The 22,549-nt window shown below is 44.3% G+C and overlaps 2 protein-coding genes across 3 annotated transcripts in view; both read left to right on the forward strand.

Annotated features, from left to right (window-relative positions):
- The window catches only part of LOC116982104 (interferon omega-1-like), a 25,863-nt gene extending 17,541 nt beyond the window's left edge, over positions 1–8,322 (forward strand). Inside the window, exons 5-6 of the mRNA XM_033035422.1 lie at positions 7,107–7,346; positions 7,450–8,322. Of these exons, the coding sequence (XP_032891313.1) occupies positions 7,107–7,346; positions 7,450–7,548 (339 nt within the window). The 3' untranslated portion in view covers positions 7,549–8,322. The remainder of the gene's footprint in view (positions 1–7,106; positions 7,347–7,449) is intronic.
- Positions 3,542–22,335, forward strand: LOC116982105 (interferon alpha-F-like). Of its 2 annotated transcripts, none has more exons than XM_033035424.1 (4): positions 3,542–3,742; positions 18,220–18,309; positions 21,634–21,873; positions 21,977–22,335. In XM_033035424.1, the coding sequence occupies exons 1-4, from the start codon at positions 3,722–3,724 to the stop codon at positions 22,085–22,087; spliced, it is 462 nt and encodes a 153-aa protein (XP_032891315.1). In that variant the 5' UTR covers positions 3,542–3,721; the 3' UTR covers positions 22,088–22,335. The 2 variants fall into 2 exon arrangements, with proteins under 2 accessions (XP_032891315.1, XP_032891314.1); XM_033035423.1 differs by lacking the exon at positions 3,542–3,742 and adding an exon at positions 16,999–17,257.
- Positions 22,336–22,549: the final 214 nt, after the last annotated feature.

A 22,549-nucleotide genomic window follows, 5' to 3' on the forward strand; every position in this document is an offset into this window, starting at 1 on the left:
AACTGGCAGCTGCTGCAATGCAGAGTTCCATGACTGGATAAGGTGCTCTGTGGTCAGTTGATCATTGTCAATGCCTTGCTGCAGCTTGTTTCTGTTCTGGTCGATACTATTTCACTTCCTACTCTGAACTGAACTGGTGGCATTTCATATTGAATGATCTCATCTATATGAACTGTTACAATGTCCATCCAGTTTGCTTCTGTTTAAACGGTTTGAACTTTAGAATTGTAGCTTTTTGCCTCTTTTACTGAAAATTCATCCTCTATGTGTCACTGCTGCAGTGAGACTGTGCATTGGGGGTGAACCAGCCTGCACTGAGCCCTCTCAGGTGGTGGGTTTGCTGAACTATTATGCTTAACTTCATCCTTCACCCAAAGTAATGATTATGAGATTGCTGCCTCACTGGTCAGAATATATATTCACCATAATTTATTTATATTTTCAGCGATATTTATTTTTTAAACATATGTGAATAGAGTTGAATATCTTTGTTAATTTATTGTTGTTGAGAGATAAACAATGGATAATATTTTTTCATGAATAAAAAACTTTTAATTGAGATGTGATTCTTAAGATATTAGACATGTTTTTTTGCATTATATTTGTTTATAGAAACATAGAAAATAGGTGCAGGAGTAGGCCATTCGGCCCTTTGAGCCTGCACCGCCATTCAATATGATCATGGCTGATCATCCAACTCAGTATCCTGTACATGCCCTCTCTCCATACCTCCTGATCCCTTTAGCCACAAGGGCCACATCTAACTCCATCTTAAATATAGCCAATGAAGTGGCCTCAACTACTTTCTGTGGCAGAGAATTCCACAGATTCACCACTCTCTGTGTGAATTTTATTTTTCTCATCTCGGTCCTAATAGACTGCCCTCTCATCCTTAAACGGTGACCCCTTGTTCTGGACTTCCCCAAAATCGGGAACAATCTTCCTGCATCTAGCCTGTCCAACCCCCAGTAATTTTGTAAGTTTCTATAAGATCCCCACTCAATCTTCTAAATTCCAGCCATTACAAGCCGAGTCTCTCCAGTCTTTCTTCATTTGAAAGTCCTGCCATCCCAGGAATCAGTCTCGTGAACCTTCTCTGTACTCCATCTATGGCAAGAATGTCTTTCCTCAGATTATGAGGCCAAAACTGTACGCAATACTCCAGGTGTGGTCTCACCAAGGCCATGTACAACTGCAATAGAACCTCCTTGCTCCTATACTCAAATCCTTTTGCTATGAATGCTAACACACCATTCGCTTCCTTCACTGCCTACTGTACCTTCATGCCTACTTTCAATGACTGGTGTACCATGACACCCAGGTCTCGTTGCATTTCCCCTTTTCCTAATCGGCCGCCATTCAGATAATAGTCTACTTCCTGTTCTTGCCACCAAAGTGGATAACCTCACATTTATCCACATTATACTGCATCTGCCATGCATTTGCCCACTCACCCAACCTATCCAAGTCACCTTGCAGCCTCCTAGCATCTTCCTCACAGCTACCACTGCCCCCCCAGCTTCGTGTCATCCGCAAACCTGGAGATGTTGCATTCAATTCCCTCCTCCAGATCATTCATATATATTGTAAATAGCTGGGGTCCCAGCACTGAGCCTTGTGGTACCAAGGCTACCAAGGAGGCCTAAATAGCCTCTTGGTTCCACTGAGGTAGAGGAGGCCACAAAGAAAACACCAAAAGAGGTAGATCAGGTTAGAGGAGGTGCACGTGTACCTTGATCTCACCTGCATGGACTGCTCTTGTCCATGGATGGGTGTGAAGGAGGAGGTAAGGGGCAGGTGTTACGTGTCCTGCAGTTGCAGGGAAAAGTACGTGAGATGGAGGTGGGAAATAATTAGTGAGTAAAGGTCTTGCTGAGGGAGTAGTTTATGTGGATGGTGGAAAATGAAGGAGATGGGGAGATCCTGGTGGTGGGATCGATTGAAAGTGGCAGAAATTTCAGAGAATGAGCGCAAAGGCCCGTGGTGTAACAATTAAGAACTTGGAGGATATTTCTCCTTGTTCCTTCTTGGAATAGGAGGAGGGAGAACATAATCTTGGGACACAGAGGACACATGGGTGAGGAATACATCTGTGACAGCAGGGGGCACCCACTTTTACAAAAGAGGATATATTGAATGGCTTCAAATTGAAAATATCTTGGTGGCAAATGTGGCAGAGATGGAGACATTGAGATTAGGGAATCGAGTATTTGCAAAATGAAGGGTGGGAGGAGGTGGCACCAGAAACATTCAAACCAACGCACTGGGAGTTGGTGGGTTTGTAATAAATGCGTGTCGATAATCTGTCCCCTGTGATGGAAACAGAGAGATGAAGAAAGCGGAGAGGTGTGTTGGAGATAGTCCACGTGAATATGAGTGCAGGGTGGAAGTTAGTGGTAAAGAAATCAATATGTTTTCATGAGTACAGGGGCTACCCTGATACAGTCGCGATGTAACCAAGAACGAGCTGGGGGGTGGTGCCGGAGTACGTTGGAAATAGGACTGTTCCCCCTCACATGTATCAATCTATCATGTCCTGGTCGCATCGCTTTTCCAACTTTCTTCTCCGTACAACATTGCGTCTGGTGTAAGATCTTGACCCATAACATCACCTGTCCGCACCCTGCACAGATGCAGCCTGACGTGCTGAGTTACTCCGGAAATGTGCATCATTTTATGTAAATCAGCGTACATGTTACTATATTGTTCACAAGTTCATAAGGCATAGAAGTAGAATTAGGCCATTCAGCCCATCGAGTCCAAACTGCCATTCAATCACTGACGACCAATGCCGTCTAATCCCATTTTCCTGCCTTCACCCCATAACCCTTGACACCCGTTCAAATCAAGAATTTGTCTATCTCGGCCTTAAAATTATTAACTGACGGCCTCCACAGCCCTCTGTGGCAATCAGTATCACAGATTAACTACGTTGTGACTAAAGAAGTTCCTCCTAATTTATTTTCTAAAATAGCGCCCTTTAATACTGAGGCTCTGACCTCTGGTCCTGGACTCTCCCACCCGTGGAAATATCCTTTCCACATCCACACTATGTATGTCTTTTATTATTCTGTAAGTTTCAATAAGGTCCCCCATCAACCTTCCAAATTCCAGCGAGTAGAGGTCTAGTGCTGTCAAACGGTCAGCACATGCCAACCCACTAATTCCTGGAATCATTCTTGTAAACCTCCTCTGGACCCTCTCCAGAGCCAACACATCCATCTATGGCACCACCGTGAACGAGTGATCGATGGTCAGTGTGGATTCGGGCCTGTTCCCATGCAATATCTCTGACATAAACTAAACGTGTTTTACTCCTGCAAGTTTAGATTTGACGGAATGGCTGTAAAACAAAGGTTTTCACAATATTTTAGTACACGTGACAGTAATAACCCAATACCAGTTTATCCCGTTTCCCTTCAGCCTCTCAGCGGGACCCGTGCGTTTCACAAACACGCCCACTGTCGGATGTGACGAGCCTGTCTCTTCCCCCGGGACACTTTCGCTTCGGCAGCCTCGCCTCGAGAGACGGAGCCGGAGACTTCACACTCGGCTGCAAGCCATTTAATTTCAAGGAGAAGCAGAAATGTCTGGTGTAAAGAACAGAGAGGCAGAAGCACTTTCTCCTCGGAGAGCAGAGTGTGGGTCAGGTGTATCGGCGCTGAGAGAGTCGCCACCAACCAAGCGGCCGTGAGCCGGCTCTCCGCACTGTCCCCCTGACATGTGGCTTCAACGCAGTTGGGTGAGTGGAGAGGCGGCTTTAACACAATCTCTGTCCGTAGCTCCGAGGGTGAGCGCTGAAAGGCGCAGTGTTATTATAACCCGGATAAAATGCAGCCCCAGCGATGCACAGACACAGTCACGTCCCCTCCCCACCCCGTCCCCTACCGAGACTGAGCCTCCCCCACAACACCTGTGACCCCCTGATGTGAACCTGCGAAGCACTGAGCCGCAGCGCTGCTTGTTCTCTCCCATCGCGGATTCCCCCGTCGCTGCTGCGGGACACTCCCACTTTCACATTCCTTACTTCAGAACGGAGACCGCTCTCTCCCGACACCTTCCAAATTTCCAGTGGCATAATATCACTTTTCAAACATCAGCTATTTCGGATTGTAACATATTAAAGCGGGCAGCATGGCAGAGACAGCTCACAGAATCCACAGCCACCGGTCTCGGCAGCACAAGCGGCAGCTCCCGGATCGCAAGTCGCTGCATTTCCATATCCAGAGTTTCAGTCAGCGATCAGGGGCGGTTTTCGGAGCTGATTCTTGTCTCAGATCGGTGCTTTACTCAGTGCACGTTGAAGATGGTTTTGGGCAGTGTTTGCAGAGTTTGGATTGTGTGTATGTTGTTGTCCGGGACCCTGAGCCTGGGCTGTGAGAGGCTGCAGTTATTGCAAGTTCTCAACACGGACACTCTGGGCAAACTGAATGAAATGGTGAGTTGTACACGCTCCCAGAGGCGGATATTTGTTGTTAAAAAAGTCAGTGATTACATGGAGCCTGTTCTCTAGTATTTCGCTCTCTGGGGATGTTTATATTCTGCACTCTGTATCTCCCCCTTCGCTCCACCCATTGTACTTGTCTGCATTTACAACATTATTATCTGTTTAGAATGGATAGCAACAAAAGCTCTGGGGTTGTGAGTAACGTTGGAATCTTTTCTCTCAGGGTGGTCACCTACCCCGACAGTGTGTGACTGAGCGGCGGTCGCTGAAAACCAAGCCCTTGAACCTGGTGAAACTTTCCATGGGGGTTACGGTGAGTTAACTCTGCATTTTACTTAAACGTCGTTCACTCAAGATCTTTATGTTAAGTAATTGAAGAACCCCATTTAATTCTTCGCCAGAGAAAGTGATATCAGTTCTTCCACCCCACGGTACTCTCTATTTCTGACTCCATAACTGAGCTCGTTCACACTAATGTATCTCACTGGAGTTAACACACCTCTTCCATCTCTCTCTATCCCATTCACTAGTAGCCTGTGCTCTGCATCTTCTCATCGTTCTACATGCTCTACTACTGTGTTGCACCCTCAATCATCTTCTGCCGTTCACACTTACACCCTCTATACTTGTTTTACCTCTATTCCAGTTATCTCACCCACCTATTGAGTTTACATCTTAACTTAACCTCCTGGGAATACTCTATTCCCCTCAAAGCATCTCATAACCTGTGTCCACCATAGGCGATGTCACCATTGACACCACACTAACCCGTTGATGACTAAGCGCAGATTCTGAGATCACTTCTGGTCTGGTTAAATATTTCCACATCTCAGCAAGTCCATTGGGTTCAAGGAGGAGAAAGCACAGGGAGACAGAGGAGAGGTGTACAACATTATGAGTGTCTTAGTACGGGTAGACAGCCTTTATAGTTCCCCTGTAACAGAGATATCTAGAACCAGAGGCCATGAGTTTGAAGAAAAATGTAAATGTTTAGATTGCCTACAAAGAAACATCTTTGTCCAGTCTATAGCTAAATTCTGGAGTGCACTGCCTAGTATTGGGATCACCATGGTATAGCAGGCTCAATTGTTGGTCTGCCTTGATAGATAATGGAAGGAGTGAAAGTAGACACCAGGAACTACAGATGCTGGTTTACAAAAAAAACAAAAAACTGCTGGAGTAATTAAGCAGAGTTACCTCAGCACTGTGTGTCTTTTTTTTTTACACAATGCGAGGTAGAGACAGAGAGGGCTGAAGGACCTATATTGTATCTCCATCGTGCTGTGGTTGTTGACATGCCCCCCAACTCAAGTTTTGAAGTGTAGAAGGTGTGTGTGCTGAATTCTTCCTGTTATTATTATGGGGTGGTTGTTACACATTCGCTACCTGAAGGTCTTGATATGATGAATATTCAGACAAATTACAAGACTCTTCCTCCCTCCTTTAATCTTTTTAAATCCCCCATCCCCTAACCAACTCACCTTTGTGTCATTCCTGGACCTACAGATTTACCATACAATTGTTCATAAGCCCATATGTTATTGGAACAGATTTAGGCCATTCGGCCCATTGTGTCTACTCTGCCATTCAGTCATTCATTACCTATCTTTATCTCTCAACCTCATTCTATTGCCTTCTCCCCTTAAACGCTGACATCCGTGCAAATTTAGAATTATGTCAAACACTGCCTTAACAATGCGCTTTGAATTGGCCTCCACACTTTACAGTGGCAATTAATACCACAGATTCACCATCTGTCTTAAGAAATTCATCCTCTTCTCCTTTCTAATGGTACGCCCCATAATTCTGAGGCTATTGCCTCTGGTCCAAGACTCTTCCACTAATGGAAACATCCTCTCCACATCCACTCTTTCCAGGCCTTTCATTATTTAGTAAATTACAAAGAGGTCATTCCTCATCTTTCTGAACGACAGCAAGTACATGCCCAGTGTCATCAAACACCCATCACATGTTCACCCATTCATGCCTGGGATCATTCTTGTAGAACTCCGCTGGACCCTATCGAATGCTAGCATATCCTTCCTCAGACATGGGGACCAAAACTGCTCACATTACTCCAAATGTGGTCTGACCAGTGCCTTGTAAATCCTCAGCATTACATCTCAGCTTTGATGGAATTATGAACTTTGATAGAATTTGCAATTGAATTTGCTCTTGCCTTCAGAAGTTACCGTTCAATTGTTTCACACAATCAATTCAGGCAACTGTTTCCTTTTATACATCTTTACTGACATTGTACACCTCTATAAAATCTCCACGTCACATTCACTGTTTGATGAGATTAGTCAGATCTTCTCCCATCTCTCCCTGTAATTCTGGTCCTTCAGAATAGATTGTATTCTTGCAAAGTTTTCACATTCCATCAAAGACCGTGACACTGTGTCCTGCATCTGAGGCTGTACTGCTTGTTAATTGATCATACACTGTTTAAACCTCTAACTACAGATTACAATTCCACTGGCTCTGACCTTCTTTCAGTTCTGTGTGTATAGCAAGCCTCCAGTCGAGAGTTAATTGTCTGAAAATGGTGCTTGATTGTGACTTATCCTATTCTGCTAATATTGTTAAGCATTATATTTCAATTTAAACCAGATTGGATCCAGGATCTGGCTAATGTCTCCATGTGTGTTTTGCACAGGCCCAGGACAGGATCCAGATTGTCCATCAAACACTGCATCACCTCCGCAGGATCTACAGCATGAACCTGAGCTCAGTAACGTGGGTCCAGGCCACAGTGGAACACTTCAGGCTTCTCCTGGATCGGCAGTTCAGAGAGCTGGAAGTCTGTGTCAGGAAACCAAGCACAGGGTCCAGGGCAAGGAAGAATGCCACAGTTCGTAAATACTTCAGGAAACTGAGAAAGTTTCTGAAACAGAAGGTGAGCTAATTGTCATGAAACTATGTGATTACTAACAGATTTTACAGACAAATTATTTCTGTTCATTATCTAATACATTTTCTCGATATTTTCCCTTTTGCAGGGATTCAGTGACTGTGCCTGGGAAATAACTCGCGCTGAGACCAGGGCACATTTACAACAGCTCCTTCTCATCATGGCAACAATCAGCAGGGAACAATGAGGATATTTCAGAGACTGAATCATAAGAGACTCAAATTGATGACTATTTAATGTACCTTTTTGTACAGAAAATATTTCTTATATTAGTATTACATTCCTGGAGCAAAACGGAAGAATTACTGGAAGGACACAAAGTGCTGGAGTAACTCAGCAGATCAGGCAGCATCTCTGTAGAATATGGTTCGATGATGTTTCAAGTTGAGACCATTCTTTAGACTTCTTATGCCGTAAACGTGATAAATGAAATGGAAGATGTTCAAACAACTCAGTACGTGTGGAGTGGAAATCTGAGTTATCCTAGGTCAAATAAACAGTGTAATTACCAGAAATGTTAACTGTTTTTCAACCAGAATTATTATTATTCAATCAGAAGCATTAGTTATATTTTCGTCTCTTAGCTGTTTTTCTGAACTGTGGCGTATATCCTGCATTTTACAATGTATTATTCCGTTATTTTGACGATTGAGAGTCATGAAGAACAAAGAACATTTAGATATTTATCTGTATTTAAGTGTTGATTTAATTTATTGATATTTATTTTTATACCATTATCCTGTGGTGAACTGTGAATCTTGAAAGATCCTCTCATTCAAACACTGATAAATTTAGTAAATTCATTAAATTCATTTAGTGAATATATTCATTTCAGTTTATTTATATTTGCACTGACACATTTTTAAGCATATATCAATAGTGGTCAAAATCTTTGTTAATTTATTGTATTTTATAGATCAGTGGATATTTTTTTTGTAAAATAAATTCTTTTTCAATGAAATGTGGATATAATGTGTTTTCAATATTGCATATTTTTAGCATTGTATTTCTTTTTGCCAATCTGTCTTATGAATGGGAATTCTCGCATTTCCAGACAAGTCCCTTGAATATATTTTTCCCTCTGTAATCTCACATCGCATAAACAAAGTATGTGGAGGTCAAGATGCCAGTTTTTTGGACTTATGTGAGACCCCATTTGGAGTATTACCTGCAGTTCTGGTCACCACGTTGCAGAAAGTATGTGTAGGCTTTGGAGTGTTGGCAGTATGGGTTTACCAGACTGCTGCATGGACTAAGGTTCATCAGCTATCAGGAGAGGTTGCACAAACTTTGCTTGGAAAGGGTAGACAGAACCCTTTTCCCAGGATAGGAATGTCAGCTTTAAGGAGAATAGGGCAAAATGTGATGGAGATGTGTGGGGCAAGTTTGTTACTTCTTGGGGCAAGATGGTTGCCTGGAATGGGGTGCTGGTGATGGTAGTCAAGGCAGATATAACATTGGCAATTAGATGCCTTTAAATAGGGACATGGATATTCAGGAGATGGAACGGGAGGCAGAGGTAATTAGTTTAACTTGGCATGGAAATTATAGGTCAAATGATCTGTTCTCTGCTGTACTGTTCTATATCCCATGTTGTCCTGGGGACTGGTCAAAGCCTCCTGACTCATCTCCATTGGATGTAAAAATGGATCAGCCTCCAGTTACCACAGCCAGTGCTTGGGGCATCTCAGCAAGTTTGTCACATGGAAGGTCCTGGAAGAGAGAATGTGGGTGACCATGAAGAAGGGAATAAGACCTTGAGTACAGGTGACCTCAGTGGCCATCCCTCTTCATAAGAGGCACACTCTCTTGGGTGATGTTTGCTGGACAAGAGGGGGGAAGGGGAATGGGGAATGAAACCTCAAGGTAGTGTCCAGCAGGACTGTGAAATCAGTCCTGCATTGAGCAACAGCAGAGAAGGGCGACTTCAGGCAGAGCCATAGTGGTGGGCGACTCTATAGTTAGTGACGAAGACTCTGTGGCAGCAGTCAAGACACCAGGATGATGTGCTGCCTCCTTGGTGCCAGGGTGAAGTACATCTTGGAGTGACTGCATAGCATCCTCAAAAGGGGTTGATGGAGCGTGAAGCAGCTGGAGGTCATTGTGCATGTTGACACAAATGATAGAGGTATGAAAAGGAAAGAGGTGTATGGGAAATTGGGTAAAAGGCTAAAAGGCAGGAGCTCCGGGGTAGTGATCTCTGGATTGCTTCCAATACCTCGTGAGTGTAGGAACAGAAAGATAATGGAGGTGTACATATGCCTGATGAGTTTGTGCAGGAGGGAGGAATTCATATTTTTAGACCATTGGGATCTCCTCCAGGGCAGAGGTGATCTGCACAGGAGTGATGGGTTGCTCCTTAACTCCGGAGGTTCCTATATCCTGCCAGGCAGGTTTACTAGTGCTTCTCAGCTGGGTTTAAACTAGACTGGCAGTGTGGTGCCTGTAGGGCAGAGGCAGATGAGTGGTTACAAGTTGGTATAGAGGGTGATGAGAGAAAGTTTAGTGGACAGAGTAGGCAGGAGAAAGACTGGGAGTGCGCAGATTCATGGCAGATGCAGTTTAATGTGGATAAATAAGAGGTTATCCACTTTGGTAGCAAAAACAGGAAGGCAGATTATTATCTAAATGGTGTCAAGTTGGGAACAGGGGAAGTACAACGGGATCTGGGGGGTTCTTGTTCATCAGTCAATGAAAGTAAGCATGCTGGTACAGCAGGCGTTGAAGAAAGCCAATGGCATGTTGGCCTTCATAACAAGAGGAGTTGAGTACAGGAGCAAAGAGGTCCTTCTGCAGCTGTATAGGGCCCTAGTGAGACCACACCTGGAGTATTGTGTGCAGTTTTGGTCCCCTAATTTGAGGAAGGACATTTGTGCTATTGAGGGTGTGCAGCGTAGATTCACAAAGTTTAATTCTCGAGATGGTGTGACTGTCATATGCTGAGAGAATGAAGCGGCTGGGCTTGTACACGCTGGAATTTAGAAGAATAAGAGGGGATCATTGAAATATGCAAAATTATTAAGGGTTTGTACACGATAGAGGCAGGAAACACGTTCCCAGTGTTGGGGAAGTCCAGTACCAGGGGCCACAGTTTAAAAATAAAGGGCAAGGCATTTGGAATGGAAATGAGGAAACACCTTTTCTCACAGAGAGTTGTGAGTCTGTGGAATTCTCTGCCTCAGAGGGCGGTGGAGGCCGGTTCTCTGGATATTTTCAAGAGAGAGCTTGATAGTGCTCTTAAAGATAGCGGTCAGGGGAAATGGGGAGAAGGCAGGATCTGGGTACTGATTGTGGATGATCAGCCATGATCACATTGAATGGCGGTGCTGGCTCGAAAGGCCGAATGGTCTACTCCTGCACCTATTGTCTATTGTCCATTGAGGAAGGATTTTTGGTTACAATTTGACATTTCTTATGCAGGAGGCCTGACAGGTAAGGTAGATGAGCTTTGGGCATGGATGTGTACATACAACTAGGACATTGTAGCTATTACGGACACCTGGTTAAAAGTGGGGCAGGACTGCCAACTCAATTTTCCATGCTACAGGTGCTTCAGGAGAGACAGAGGCGAGGGTAAAAGAGGAGGGGGTGTTGCATCATTGGTTAAGGAGGATGTCACGGCAGTGATCAGTGGTGACATTTCAGACAGTCTGTCTAGTAAGGCTATACGGGCGGAGCAGAAGAAGAAGATAGGGATGATCCCCATGTTCGGCCCCCAAATAGTTAATGGGAATTAGAAGAGCAAATATGTCAGGAGATGGCAGGCACCTGCAAGTCTAATAATGTTGTCATAGTAAGGGATTTTTAATTTTCCAATATTGACTGTGAATGTCATAAAGTAAAACGGTTTTTGTCAGTCTCCCTACCTGCTTCCACCACCTGCAACCTCCGGCAACAATCTGCAACCTCCGGGAACCGCACGGAAACCTTGGGTGGGGCGCAAAGTCTCCAGAGGTTTCCGTTCAGGTTTCCTAAGTGGGACAGAGGCATTACTGTTTGGCATGATGGCATCTATATCTAAGATTTGGATGAGAACGCAGTTAGCAAGTATGCAGGTGATACAAAAGTAGATGGTACTGGAGATAGTGAAGATGGTTGTGAAACATTGCAACAGGATCTTGATCGGCTGGACATGTGGGCCGAGGAAAAATGGATGGAAATTGATACAGGGAACTCCCTTGAACGCGGCGTTACAGTTAGACAGGGTGATCAACAAGGCATTTTGCACATTAGCCAAACGTCAAATAATTGAATATTTAAGTTGTGAGGTCATGCTGCAGTTACATAATTCACTCGTGGAATAGAGAGTGTTTCTCTGCATGCACTAACGGCGGCAGCACAGATCCAGTCGCTGTCACCTGATCCCTGAATATAAACGTGCGCCACAATCCGTGGACACAGCGCTGACCCTCGCTCTGCTCCGTCATTGTCCCAGGTTGACTGACCCACGCGGTCCTGAGCCAGAGCGAGCGTGGCATTGAACTCTGATCCGGAATTTTCACTATCACTGCTCGGGCACCTCCCGCTTTTGGATTCACTGCTTCGGTGCGGAAACAATCACATTGCCACATTCTTTACAAAACACCTCCCGCCCACTTTCCGTTTCGGAATGTAATGCCGCACTTTAAAGCCGGCAGCATGGCAGGTACAGCTGACAGAATCCACAGCCACCTGTCTCAGCAGCACAGGCGGCCGTTCCCGGATCACAAGCCGCTGCATTTCCATAGACGTTGCGTTGGAAGATGGCTTTGACCACTGTTTGCAGAGCTTGGATTGTGTGGGTGTTGTTGTCCGGGACCCTGAGCCTGGGCTGTGAGAGGCTGCAGTTACTGCAAGATCTCAACACGGACACTCTGGGCAAACTGAATGAAATGGTGAGTTGTCCCCGCTCCCAGACACCGATCCGACACTCTCCGGCGATCTTTGATTTTTCATTTCCCTGGTCAGATACGGTGCAATAGTTTAAAGCTTTGACGGGTTCCCTGTCTGATATCCGCGACGCTTGTCTGTCAGTTACTGGATTCTCTAGAACATAATTTACCCTCTTCCCCCAGGGCGGCCCCTTTCCGTGGCATTGTGTCAGAGAGGTCCGGTTGAAAACACAGCCCTTGAAACTGGTGAACCTTGCAAATGGGTTGTCGGTAAGTGATTGGATTTTTCATTCATTCTAGTTCACCATTCGCTTTATTTAGAACCTTCATCGACTAATAACGTGAATTCATATTGGATATTCAAATAATTGTAGAACTCCTTTCTCAAATCTTATTATGATTAGCGCAGACATGGTGGGACAAAGGGCCTCTTGCATTGCTGTACTGTTGATGTTCAATGTTCTGTGTAATAAACAAGGAAGCAAAATGTGTGCCGGACTTCGATTCAATGAGGTTGTGTTACTAAAGCGAGGCAGCCCGGCTGTAATTGTGGAGAGATTATGATGCAGCATAACGTTGAATATTAGGTGTCGATTTTATTTTTGGTACCCAACAAAAGAGGGAAATTCCTGGCATTTTGCACTTGGGTCCTTCAGTCGCTGTAGCCTCCTCCTTCTGAAGAAAGATCGCCGTTGATCTGATAAGCCTAGTTTTGATTACTTCTGATAGATTTTGATGCCCACTGAAATTTAGAGTGGAAAATGGAGTGTGGTTCCACTTTTGGGATCATCCAGTTCTCACGGCTCAGTGTTTACAAACATGTGATCGTCATTGAAGACTGAAAGTAGGCATCTTATTTCCTCAGATGGTTGCATATCTCTGAATACATATTCTCCAGGCAGAGTCTTAGAAAATCTTTTGCGCCTTCCTATTTTACTCACACTTTCTAACGCGATGGACATAATCTTACTGTCCATTTCAAACGTTTAATTCCACTCTAATCGCATGGGAATGTCATACCTTTCTCCCGTTAACAATTTGGCGCTGACTCACGTCCTCAACTCAATGTCATGAACATGACACGGTGCCAGTTAAGTGATATAATCCTGGAATTATTAGAGCAAGATCCTTAACATTGAAGTGCAGATAAATTGCATGTTCCTTTCTGGATTATCCTTCCATCTTTATGGGACGTGGGAGTTATATTTCCACTTATTCCATCTCCTGGAATGTATCCAATATCTAAAACAGGCAGTTGCATTAAGAACCATATTTTTATTTTATTTGCCTTTCTAATGTTCTTAATTGAATTCTAAAAAAGCTAGATAAATATGTACTTTGAATACTGCAAAGCTTTTAAAGAAATTCATCATATTCATCGTTGTGAACATCTCGAATACTTTCCAGTAATGTGACATTGTTTCTTCCTTTACTTCGTGTACAGTACGTCCAGAAGTTGATTTTTCTTTTCAACTGAAATCCTGTAAATGTTATTTTCCTATTAATGTGCCTACACAAAATAATTTGAACTCCCTTCCTGTTATAAAGTTTGCGTGTTCATTGATTCTTTGAGGTTCTGGTTGTCTGACAGCAAGTCGCCACGATGTTTTTGCTCGTCTTTTATTATGAGGCTGAAGTACGGATGTCTCTAGTTATCCTGGGAAATATGACTGTTTTTACTGATTCGCCAATATTTGTTGTCTCTGCACCCAAAATACTTTTCATTATCTTCTAAACACCTAACATTGCTCGTTTGCTATCTCTCGTAAATATGCGTTCTACACCCTTTGTGGAGAACGCATGTTAATTAAAACTAAATATCCCATGTTAATTAAAATTGTGCCTGGGAAATGATCCCCGTTCATTGGTTTCAGGTTTCGTTACCCCGTGTTCTTTTCAATAACTGACAGACCCCTATTGCCGACAAGACCGCTCTAATGCCACATTGTCTCCTCTCCGCAGGCTCTGGAAAAGATCCAGATTGTCCTTCAAACACTGAGGAAAACCAGCGAGATCTACAGCGAGGATTCGGGCTCAGCCCCGTGGCCCCGCGAAGAGGTGGAAAGCTTCCGGCTTCTCCTGCATCGGCAGATCAGAGAGCTGGAGGAATGCGCATGGAAACCGGCGCCGGAGTCTCAGCAAAAGAGAAACATTGCTGTTCACAAATACTTTCGAAAACTGCGACGCTTTCGAAAACAAGAGGTGAGTTGGTTATGCTTATACTCCGTTTTTATTTGCAGATATTACATTTCACCCAAATTCAGTCTGTCCCTTGCCTAATGTATTTTCCTGATTCCTTCCTTTTTCTAGAACTTTGGCGACTGTGCCTGGGAAATGATCCGCGCCGAGACAAGAGCCCATTTACAGCAGATCCTTCTCATAACGGCAAACACGAGGAGCTAAAACTGAACATTTCCCCGGGCTGGGGCAGCACAAGAAGAGTCTCGGCCCGAAACCACAGCTATTCCTTTTCTCCAGACATGCTGCCTGACCCGCTGAGATACTCCAGCACTTTGTGTCTATCTACGGGGAAAGAAGAATTAACTGAACAATAATTTATTTGTAAACGTCTTCAACCGGGAGTTGAGAAAGTGGAAATTTCGTCTGGATTATGTCTTTCACTGGAAGACAAACAGTGAAGAAGGGTCTCGACCCGAAACGTCGCCTATTTCCTTCGCTGCATAGATGCTACCGCACCCGCTAAGTTTCTTCAGCATTTTTGACTACCTTCGATTTTCCCGCATCTGCAGTTCCTTCTTAAACATTGAATACATACATTCAGCGGCTGGCCGTAACTTGTCAACGTGTATTCCTGTTTTAAAACTGTGGATTATATCGGTTTATTTATGTATTTATCTTGGTTTATTTAACTTTTATATATTTATTTATTCATTCATTTCTGTGGTTTTATCTGAAATGTGCTGATTATTCAGCCCACGAAAGTTGCATTCCTTTGTTCAATGTAACTATGTAAATTAATCTTGTAACATATTTATTTGTAGTTATTTATTAAGAGATGTAATTTTTTTTTGCACTGGAATATTTTACACTGAAAGATTCAAATTTACTATCAATAAATTGTTCAGAAACTCACATCTTTTCTGAACTGGTCTTATTATTAATGTTTGTGGATGTCAGTTGTTTGTAAATATATTTACGATTGCAAATGTTTTATACTCCTCTCCCTGTATTCTGTGGCTGGATCTCACTTACTTCCCCTGACGGAACAAAATAGACTGATAGACAATAGGTGCAGGAGTAGGCCATTCGGCCCTTCGAGCCAGCACCGCCATTCATGGCTGATCATCCCCCATCAGTACCCCGTTCCTGCCTTCTCCCCATATCCCCTGATTCCGCTATCTTTAAGAGGCCTATCTAGCTCTCTCTTGAAAATATCCAGAGAACCGGCTTCCACCGCCCTATGAGGGAGAGAATTCCACAGACTCACAAATCCCTGTGAGAAAAAGTGTTTCCTCGTCTCCGTTCTAAATGGCTTACCCCTTATTGTTAAACTGTGCCCCCTAGTTCTGGACTCCCCAACATCGGGAACATGTTTCCTTCCTCTAGCTTTCAAAACCCTTAATAATCGTATATGTTTCAATAACATTGCCTCTCATCCTTCCAAACTCCAGAGTGTACATGCCCAGCCGCTCCATTCGCTCCATGCATCTGCCCAACCTGTCCAAGTCACCCTGCATTCTCATAGCGCCTTGAGTATTAGAAAGGCGCTATATAAATCCCATCCATTATTATTATTATTATAGCATCCACCTCACAGTTCACACTGCCACCCGGCGTTGTGTCTTCTGCAAATTTGTTAATGTTACTTTGAATCCCTTCACCTAAATAATTGATTTAGTAATTCCCCTGGTCCTTGGCGTTCACCCCACCATCCTCTGCATCCAACACATCATTCTCCCACAATTCCGCCACATTCAACGTGATCCCACCACCAATCGCACGTCCCGTTACCCGCTCTTTACACGGAGACCCCCCATCTCCCCAACCCCTTGTTTCACCACTCCCTTCCCTCCCAAACCGCCCTCTCACCACGTACTTCCCCCTGCAACTGCAGGCCATGCAATACCTATCTCTACACTAACTCTCCCACTTCTACCAGAGACACCTACAGTCTTACCAGGTGAGAAAGAGGTTCAAACGCACAGCTTCCAAATGATTGGTTTTTATTTCATTATTTGCTCGCCCTCGTCTTGTCAGACGCAACATTCATAATTTTCAAATTTGTGAATTCTTGTGAATTGTTAATGTGAAATTTTTTTGGCCCAGTATGGATGTGGTAATAATTGTGGAACATTCAAATCTCTAATACGGAGCAAACTGCGCCTGGCTAACACAAGCAAACGCAACAGAGCATTTATGCAGCTTATAACCAGCGGCCTAAATCACAAACTGTAGGTATTATTTTGAATTTCAAAATGCCTTAGTGTGTAGGGAATGGATGAGAAAGTGGGATAACATAGAACGCGTGTGAAAGTCATTATGGATTCTGTGGTCGACTGGCCTGTTTCCATGCTGTATCTCTGAACTAAACTGGACTCCAGCCAGGTTAGATATGACTGAATGACGGTAACACAAAGGTTTTCACAATATTTCAGTGCACGTGATAATAATAAACCAATACCAGTTTATCCCGTTCCCTTCAGCCTCTCAGCGGGACCCGAGCGGTTCACAAACACGCCCACTTTCGGATGTGACGAGCCCGACTTTTGCCCCGACACACTTTCGCTTCGGCCGCTTCCCCTCAACAGACCGAGCCGGAGACTTCCCGCGGCGGCGAGAAGACAAGAAAGGGATCGGGACCGACTTCACACTCGGCTCGAAGCCTTTTAATTTCAAATAAAAGCAGAAATGTCTGGTGTAAAGAACAGAGAGGCAGAAGCACTTTCTCCTCGTAGAGCAGAGTGTGGGTCCGCTGTATCGGCGCTGAGTGAGTCGCCACCAACCAAGCGGCCGTGAGCCGGCTCTCCGCACTGTTCCCCTGAGATGTGGCTTCACCGCAGTTGGGTGAGTGGAGAGGCGGCTTTAACACAATTTCTGTCCGTGTCTCAGAGGGTGAGGCTGAAAGGCGCAGTGTTATTATAACCCGGATAAAATGCAGCTCCCAGCGATGCACAGACACATTCACGTCCCCTCCCCACCCCGTCCCCTGCCGATACTGAGCTTCCCCCACAACATCTGTGACCCCCCTGATGTGAACCTGCGAAGCTCTGAGCCGCAGCGCTGCTTGTTCTCTCCCATCGGGGATTTCCCTGTCGCTGCTGCGGGACTCTCCCGCTTTCACATTCCTTACTTCAGAACGGAGACCGCTCTCTCCCAACACCTTGCAAATTTCCAGTGGAATCATTTCACTTTTCATACATCACCTATCTTCGGATTGTAACATATTAAAGCGGGCAGCATGGCAGAGACAACTCGCAGAATCCACAGCCACCGGTCTCGGCAGCACAGGCGGCCCCTCTCGGATCACAAGTTGCTGCATTTCCATATCCAGAGTTTCAGTCAGCGATCGGGAACCGTTTTCGAAGCCGATTCTTGTCTCAGCTCGGAGCTTTACTCAGTGCACGTCGAAGATGATTTTGGGCAGTGTTTGCAGAGTTTGGATTGTGTGTGTGTTGTTATCCGGGACCCTGAGCCTGGGCTGTGAGAGGCTGCAGTTACTGCAAGTTCTCAACACGGAAACTCTTGGCAAACTGAATGATATGGTGAGTTATCCCCGCTCCCAATGACCGTCTGCACTCTCCGTCCGGGCTTTTTGTTAAAAAGTCAGTGATTACACGGAGCCTGTTCTCCCGTATTTCTTTCCCTGGGGCTGTTTATATTCTGCACTCAGTATCTACCCCTTCGCTCTATCCATTGTACTTGAGTTTGCTTAATGGCATTGATGCATAGTAATTTCTAATTAGAATGATAGCATGAAGAACAAAAGCTCTGGGGTTGTGAGTAACGCAGACATCTTATTTTCTCAGGGTGGCCACCTACCCCGACAATGTAGGACTGAGCGGCGGTCGCTTAAAACAAAGCCCTTGGACCTGGTGAAACTTTCCATGGGGGTTGAGGTGAGTAAACCCTGCATTTTTATGTTACCTACTTTGATGTAGCTGGTATGAACATTAAAAAAAAACCTGACAATAGAAGAATATCAAATCCTTCACTCCGTTCTTATCATCACACTCATTGCAATAATTTACTACTACATTTGATCTATTAACCGCACCTTCCAAATCACCTGCTTTCCTATGAAGGTTCTACCCTCAACCTTGTTTGTTCACTTTCCTCCACAAATACTGCAAACCCGCTGAGACACACACACACACACACACACATCACCTGTTATAGTTATTTAACTACACCCTATTATCTCTCTACAACCAATCTCCCAAGCCTCCAATCAACAAATAACATGTCTGCTCATCTCACTTTGTCTGTCTCCATCTCCACATTTTGCACCTCAAGACCATAATTTAAAGCGTTGTCGTCCCTGGATTTGTCTTTCAGGACAGGGAGGATTTGACTGCACTTGAGGTCGGTAGAGTAGAGGCCACCTGTGTATATTGTGTACATTCATGTACATCTGGTACCACCTTGTCTTGACAGTTATGGTCCAAGGACTGGCCTTTATCCTTCACATTCCTTTTGCCATCTATGCCATTCTGTCCAACTATTTCCTCATTAAGTTATCAAACATTGTACTTTGAAACAAATCCCAAAATACTTACTTATATTTTAAATTGATATAATGCAACCAAATTGTATAATTTTACACAGCTTCAGAGTTTGGATTCTGCCTCTGATCATGTTGCAGCAAAGTGTACACATTTCCTCCTAATCATAGAGTAATAGTATCATATCGCATTGAAATAAGCCCTTCAGCCTAACTCGACCCTGCCGACCAAGATGCCCCATCTAAGCGTCCCATTTGCCTACATGAGGCACATATGCCTCTAAACCTTTCCTATCCATGTACCTGTCCAAGCAACTTTTATACGCTGTCATAGTACCTACCTCAACTACCTCCTTTGGCAGCATGTTCCATATATTCACCATCCTCTGAGTTAAAACATTCCAATTTAATCTTTCTCCTCTCACCATGAATCCATATCCTCTGATTCCTGATTTCCCTACCCTGGGTAAAAGACTGTGCATTCACCCTAACAATTTCCTTCATGATTTTATACATTCTATAAGAACTCGCTCCACCTCTTGCTCTCCAGGGAATGAAGTTCGAGCCTGCCCAGCCTTTCCCGAACGTTCAGGCCCATGACTCCGGTAAACATTCTTGGAAATCTTCTCTGCATCCATTCATGCTTAATGACATCCTTCATATAGCAGGGTGACCAACATTGAAACAATACCCTAAATGTCATCTCACCGACATCTTGTACACTGACTCCCATGGCTATCTGGACTACATTTCTTCCCACCCTGCTTCCTGTAAGGACCCTATCCCCTACTCCCAATTCCTCCGTCTACCCCGCATCTGCACCCAGGATGAGGTGTTCCAAACTAGATGTCTTCATTCTTTAGGGAACGGGGGTTCCCCTATTTGACTGTAGATGAGGCTCTCACCATGGTCTCCTCTATATCCCATAGCTCCGCTCTCACTCCCTATCCCCCCACTCGTAACAAGGACAGAATCCCCCTTGTCCTCAGCTTCCACCCTACCAGGTGTCACATACAACAGATAATCCTCCGACATTTTCACCACCTCCAACGGGATCCCACCATTGGCCACATCTTCCAATCTCCTCTCCTTTCGGCTATCCACAGAGACCGCTCCCTCCAAAACTCCGTGATCAATTCGTCCCTTCCCACCCAAACCACCCCCTCCCCTGGTACTTCCATTGCAACCACAGGAAATGCTACACTTATCGCTTTACCTCCCCCCTCGACTCCATCCAAGGACCCAAACAGTCTTTCCAGCTGAGGCAGAGGTTCACCTGCACCTCCTCCAACCTCGGCTATTGTATTCACTGTTCCAGGTGTCAATTGCTCTACATCGGTGAGACCAAGCGCAGGCTTGGTGATCGCTTCGCCGAACACCTCCGCTCAGTTCGCATTAACCAACCTGATCTTCCGGTGGCTCAGCACTTCAACTCCCCATCCCATTCCGAATCCGACCTTTCTGTCCTGGACCTCCTCCATGGCCAGAGTCCCACCGCAAATTGGAGGAGCAACATCTCATATTCCGCTTGGGTAATTTACACCCCAGCGGTATGAGCATTGACTTCTTCAATTTCAGGTATTCCTTGCTTTCTCCCTCTTTCTCCTCCTTTTCTGTCTCCCCCCCCCTCCCCCCCCCTCCCAGCCAGTCTGCACCTCTTCCTTTCGTCTTCCACCCCCCCCCTCCCGCACCCCCACGTCAGTAAGGGTCTCGACTCGAAACGTCACTTTTTCCCTTCACTCCATAGATGCTGCCTCACCCGCTGAGTTTCTCCAGCATATTTGTCTACCTTTTACATCTTGTACAAGTTTGCTCCGCTCACTAGGTCTCCCCTGTGCTGCAGTCAATAATTATGAAGGTTTCCAGCTCCAGTTCTGCTTTCAATCTCATTTTTGAAATGCAGGCCCTCAGGACTGAGAATAATTTGCTTCCAGCTCTGTTCTCCCGAATCCTGCATTGTTGAAAACCCATTGTAAAGCACTACAGTCCTGCAAAATATGCTCTGAAATTTCACGTTGCTACAGCTGTTCTCAGAGGCCGACCTTGCTGCAAATATCCTTCCCTAACCCTCACCCTAAAATCTCACTCTACAGCAAACTATATTCCTGGATTCATGGAGATCCATATTAGGTCCATATAGCTGCAAAATGCTTTAAGATTCTCCAGGCTGCCTAACCATTTTAAAGTATCAGGCTGGTGTAGCCTGTGCTGCAAAGTCACATATTGCTGTAACTCTGTCGCATGCCGGGAGGAGATCTTTGAAAGGCCTGGCACTATTATCCCTTGCCCTGCCACATTTCTAGTTCTTACCATACAATTATTTAGGTTGGGCATTTGCGTAATTTCCTATTTAATCTTTTCTCACTATACCTTCACTTAAACATTCTCGTACAACTTCATAATAACTTGATACAACTTCCCTTATTTATTCAACCCAGATTTCTTTTCCCTCTCTCTGCCACAACTCATGTAACTTGGTACCATTCTTTTGAACTTGTGGTTAGCAACTTGGATATCATAATTGCACCAGAGGCGTTGCTGGTTGATCATTAGCTATTTTACCAACTATTCATCTGGATCTGAACTCCTTTCAGTGCTCCAGTTGAGTGCTACTGCTGGTTTTTAACTTGTTGATAGTAGTTTTCAGAGCACTCTAGAGCAATTCTAATGTGAAATGGGACAAAGCCCCCACTAATGCCACTGTGTGTGTTTTGCACAGGCCCAGGACAGGATCCAGATTGTCCATCAAACACTGCATCACCTCAGCAAGATCTACAGCATGAACCTGAGCTCAGTAACGTGGGTCCAGGCCACAGTGGAACACTTCAGGCTTCTCCTGGATCGGCAGCTCACGGAGCTGGAAGTTTGTGTCAGGAAACCAAGCACAGGGTCCAGGGCAAAGAAGAATGCTACAGTTCGTAAATACTTCAGGAAACTGAGAAGGTTTCTGAAACAAAAGGTGAGCTGATTGACATGAAACATTGTGATTACCAACAGATTTTGCAGGCAATTTATATCTGTTACACAATCTAATATATTGTTTTGACTTTTTCCCTTTTCAGGGATTCAGTGACTGTGCCTGGGAAATTACTCGCGCTGAGACCAGGGCGCATTTACAACAGCTCCTTCTCATCATGGCAACAATCAGCAGGGAACATGGAAGACTCAAGTGACATGGAGACGGGGAATGATTATGATATATTTAAGATAACCCCTTTCTTTGTGAATGGTGTTTTAAAAACTTTGTTAATTTATTGTCATTTATTGAAGGTTACGCATTTGGCAACACTTTTTACATTGATATCTTTTATTGAGGGCAAGGTTCTAACATAATTATTCTCAATATCACTCTTTTATTTAAGTCTGCTGATCCTCTGACATACATACATATATATAAATGTGCACACATACATACACACACATACACGTATATATATAAACAGATATACAAATGCAGATATATATAAACACACACATATATTTATATATATATATACATACATGCGCGCACACACACACATATATATATATTTAATTAATATGTATCACACACACATATATGTGATACATATTAATTAAATATATATATATGTGTGTGTGCGCGTGCATGTATATATATATATATATATATATAT

Source organism: Amblyraja radiata, chromosome 16 (genome assembly GCF_010909765.2).
Source record: "Amblyraja radiata isolate CabotCenter1 chromosome 16, sAmbRad1.1.pri, whole genome shotgun sequence".
In the NCBI taxonomy this organism is placed as follows: Eukaryota; Metazoa; Chordata; class Chondrichthyes; order Rajiformes; family Rajidae; genus Amblyraja; species Amblyraja radiata.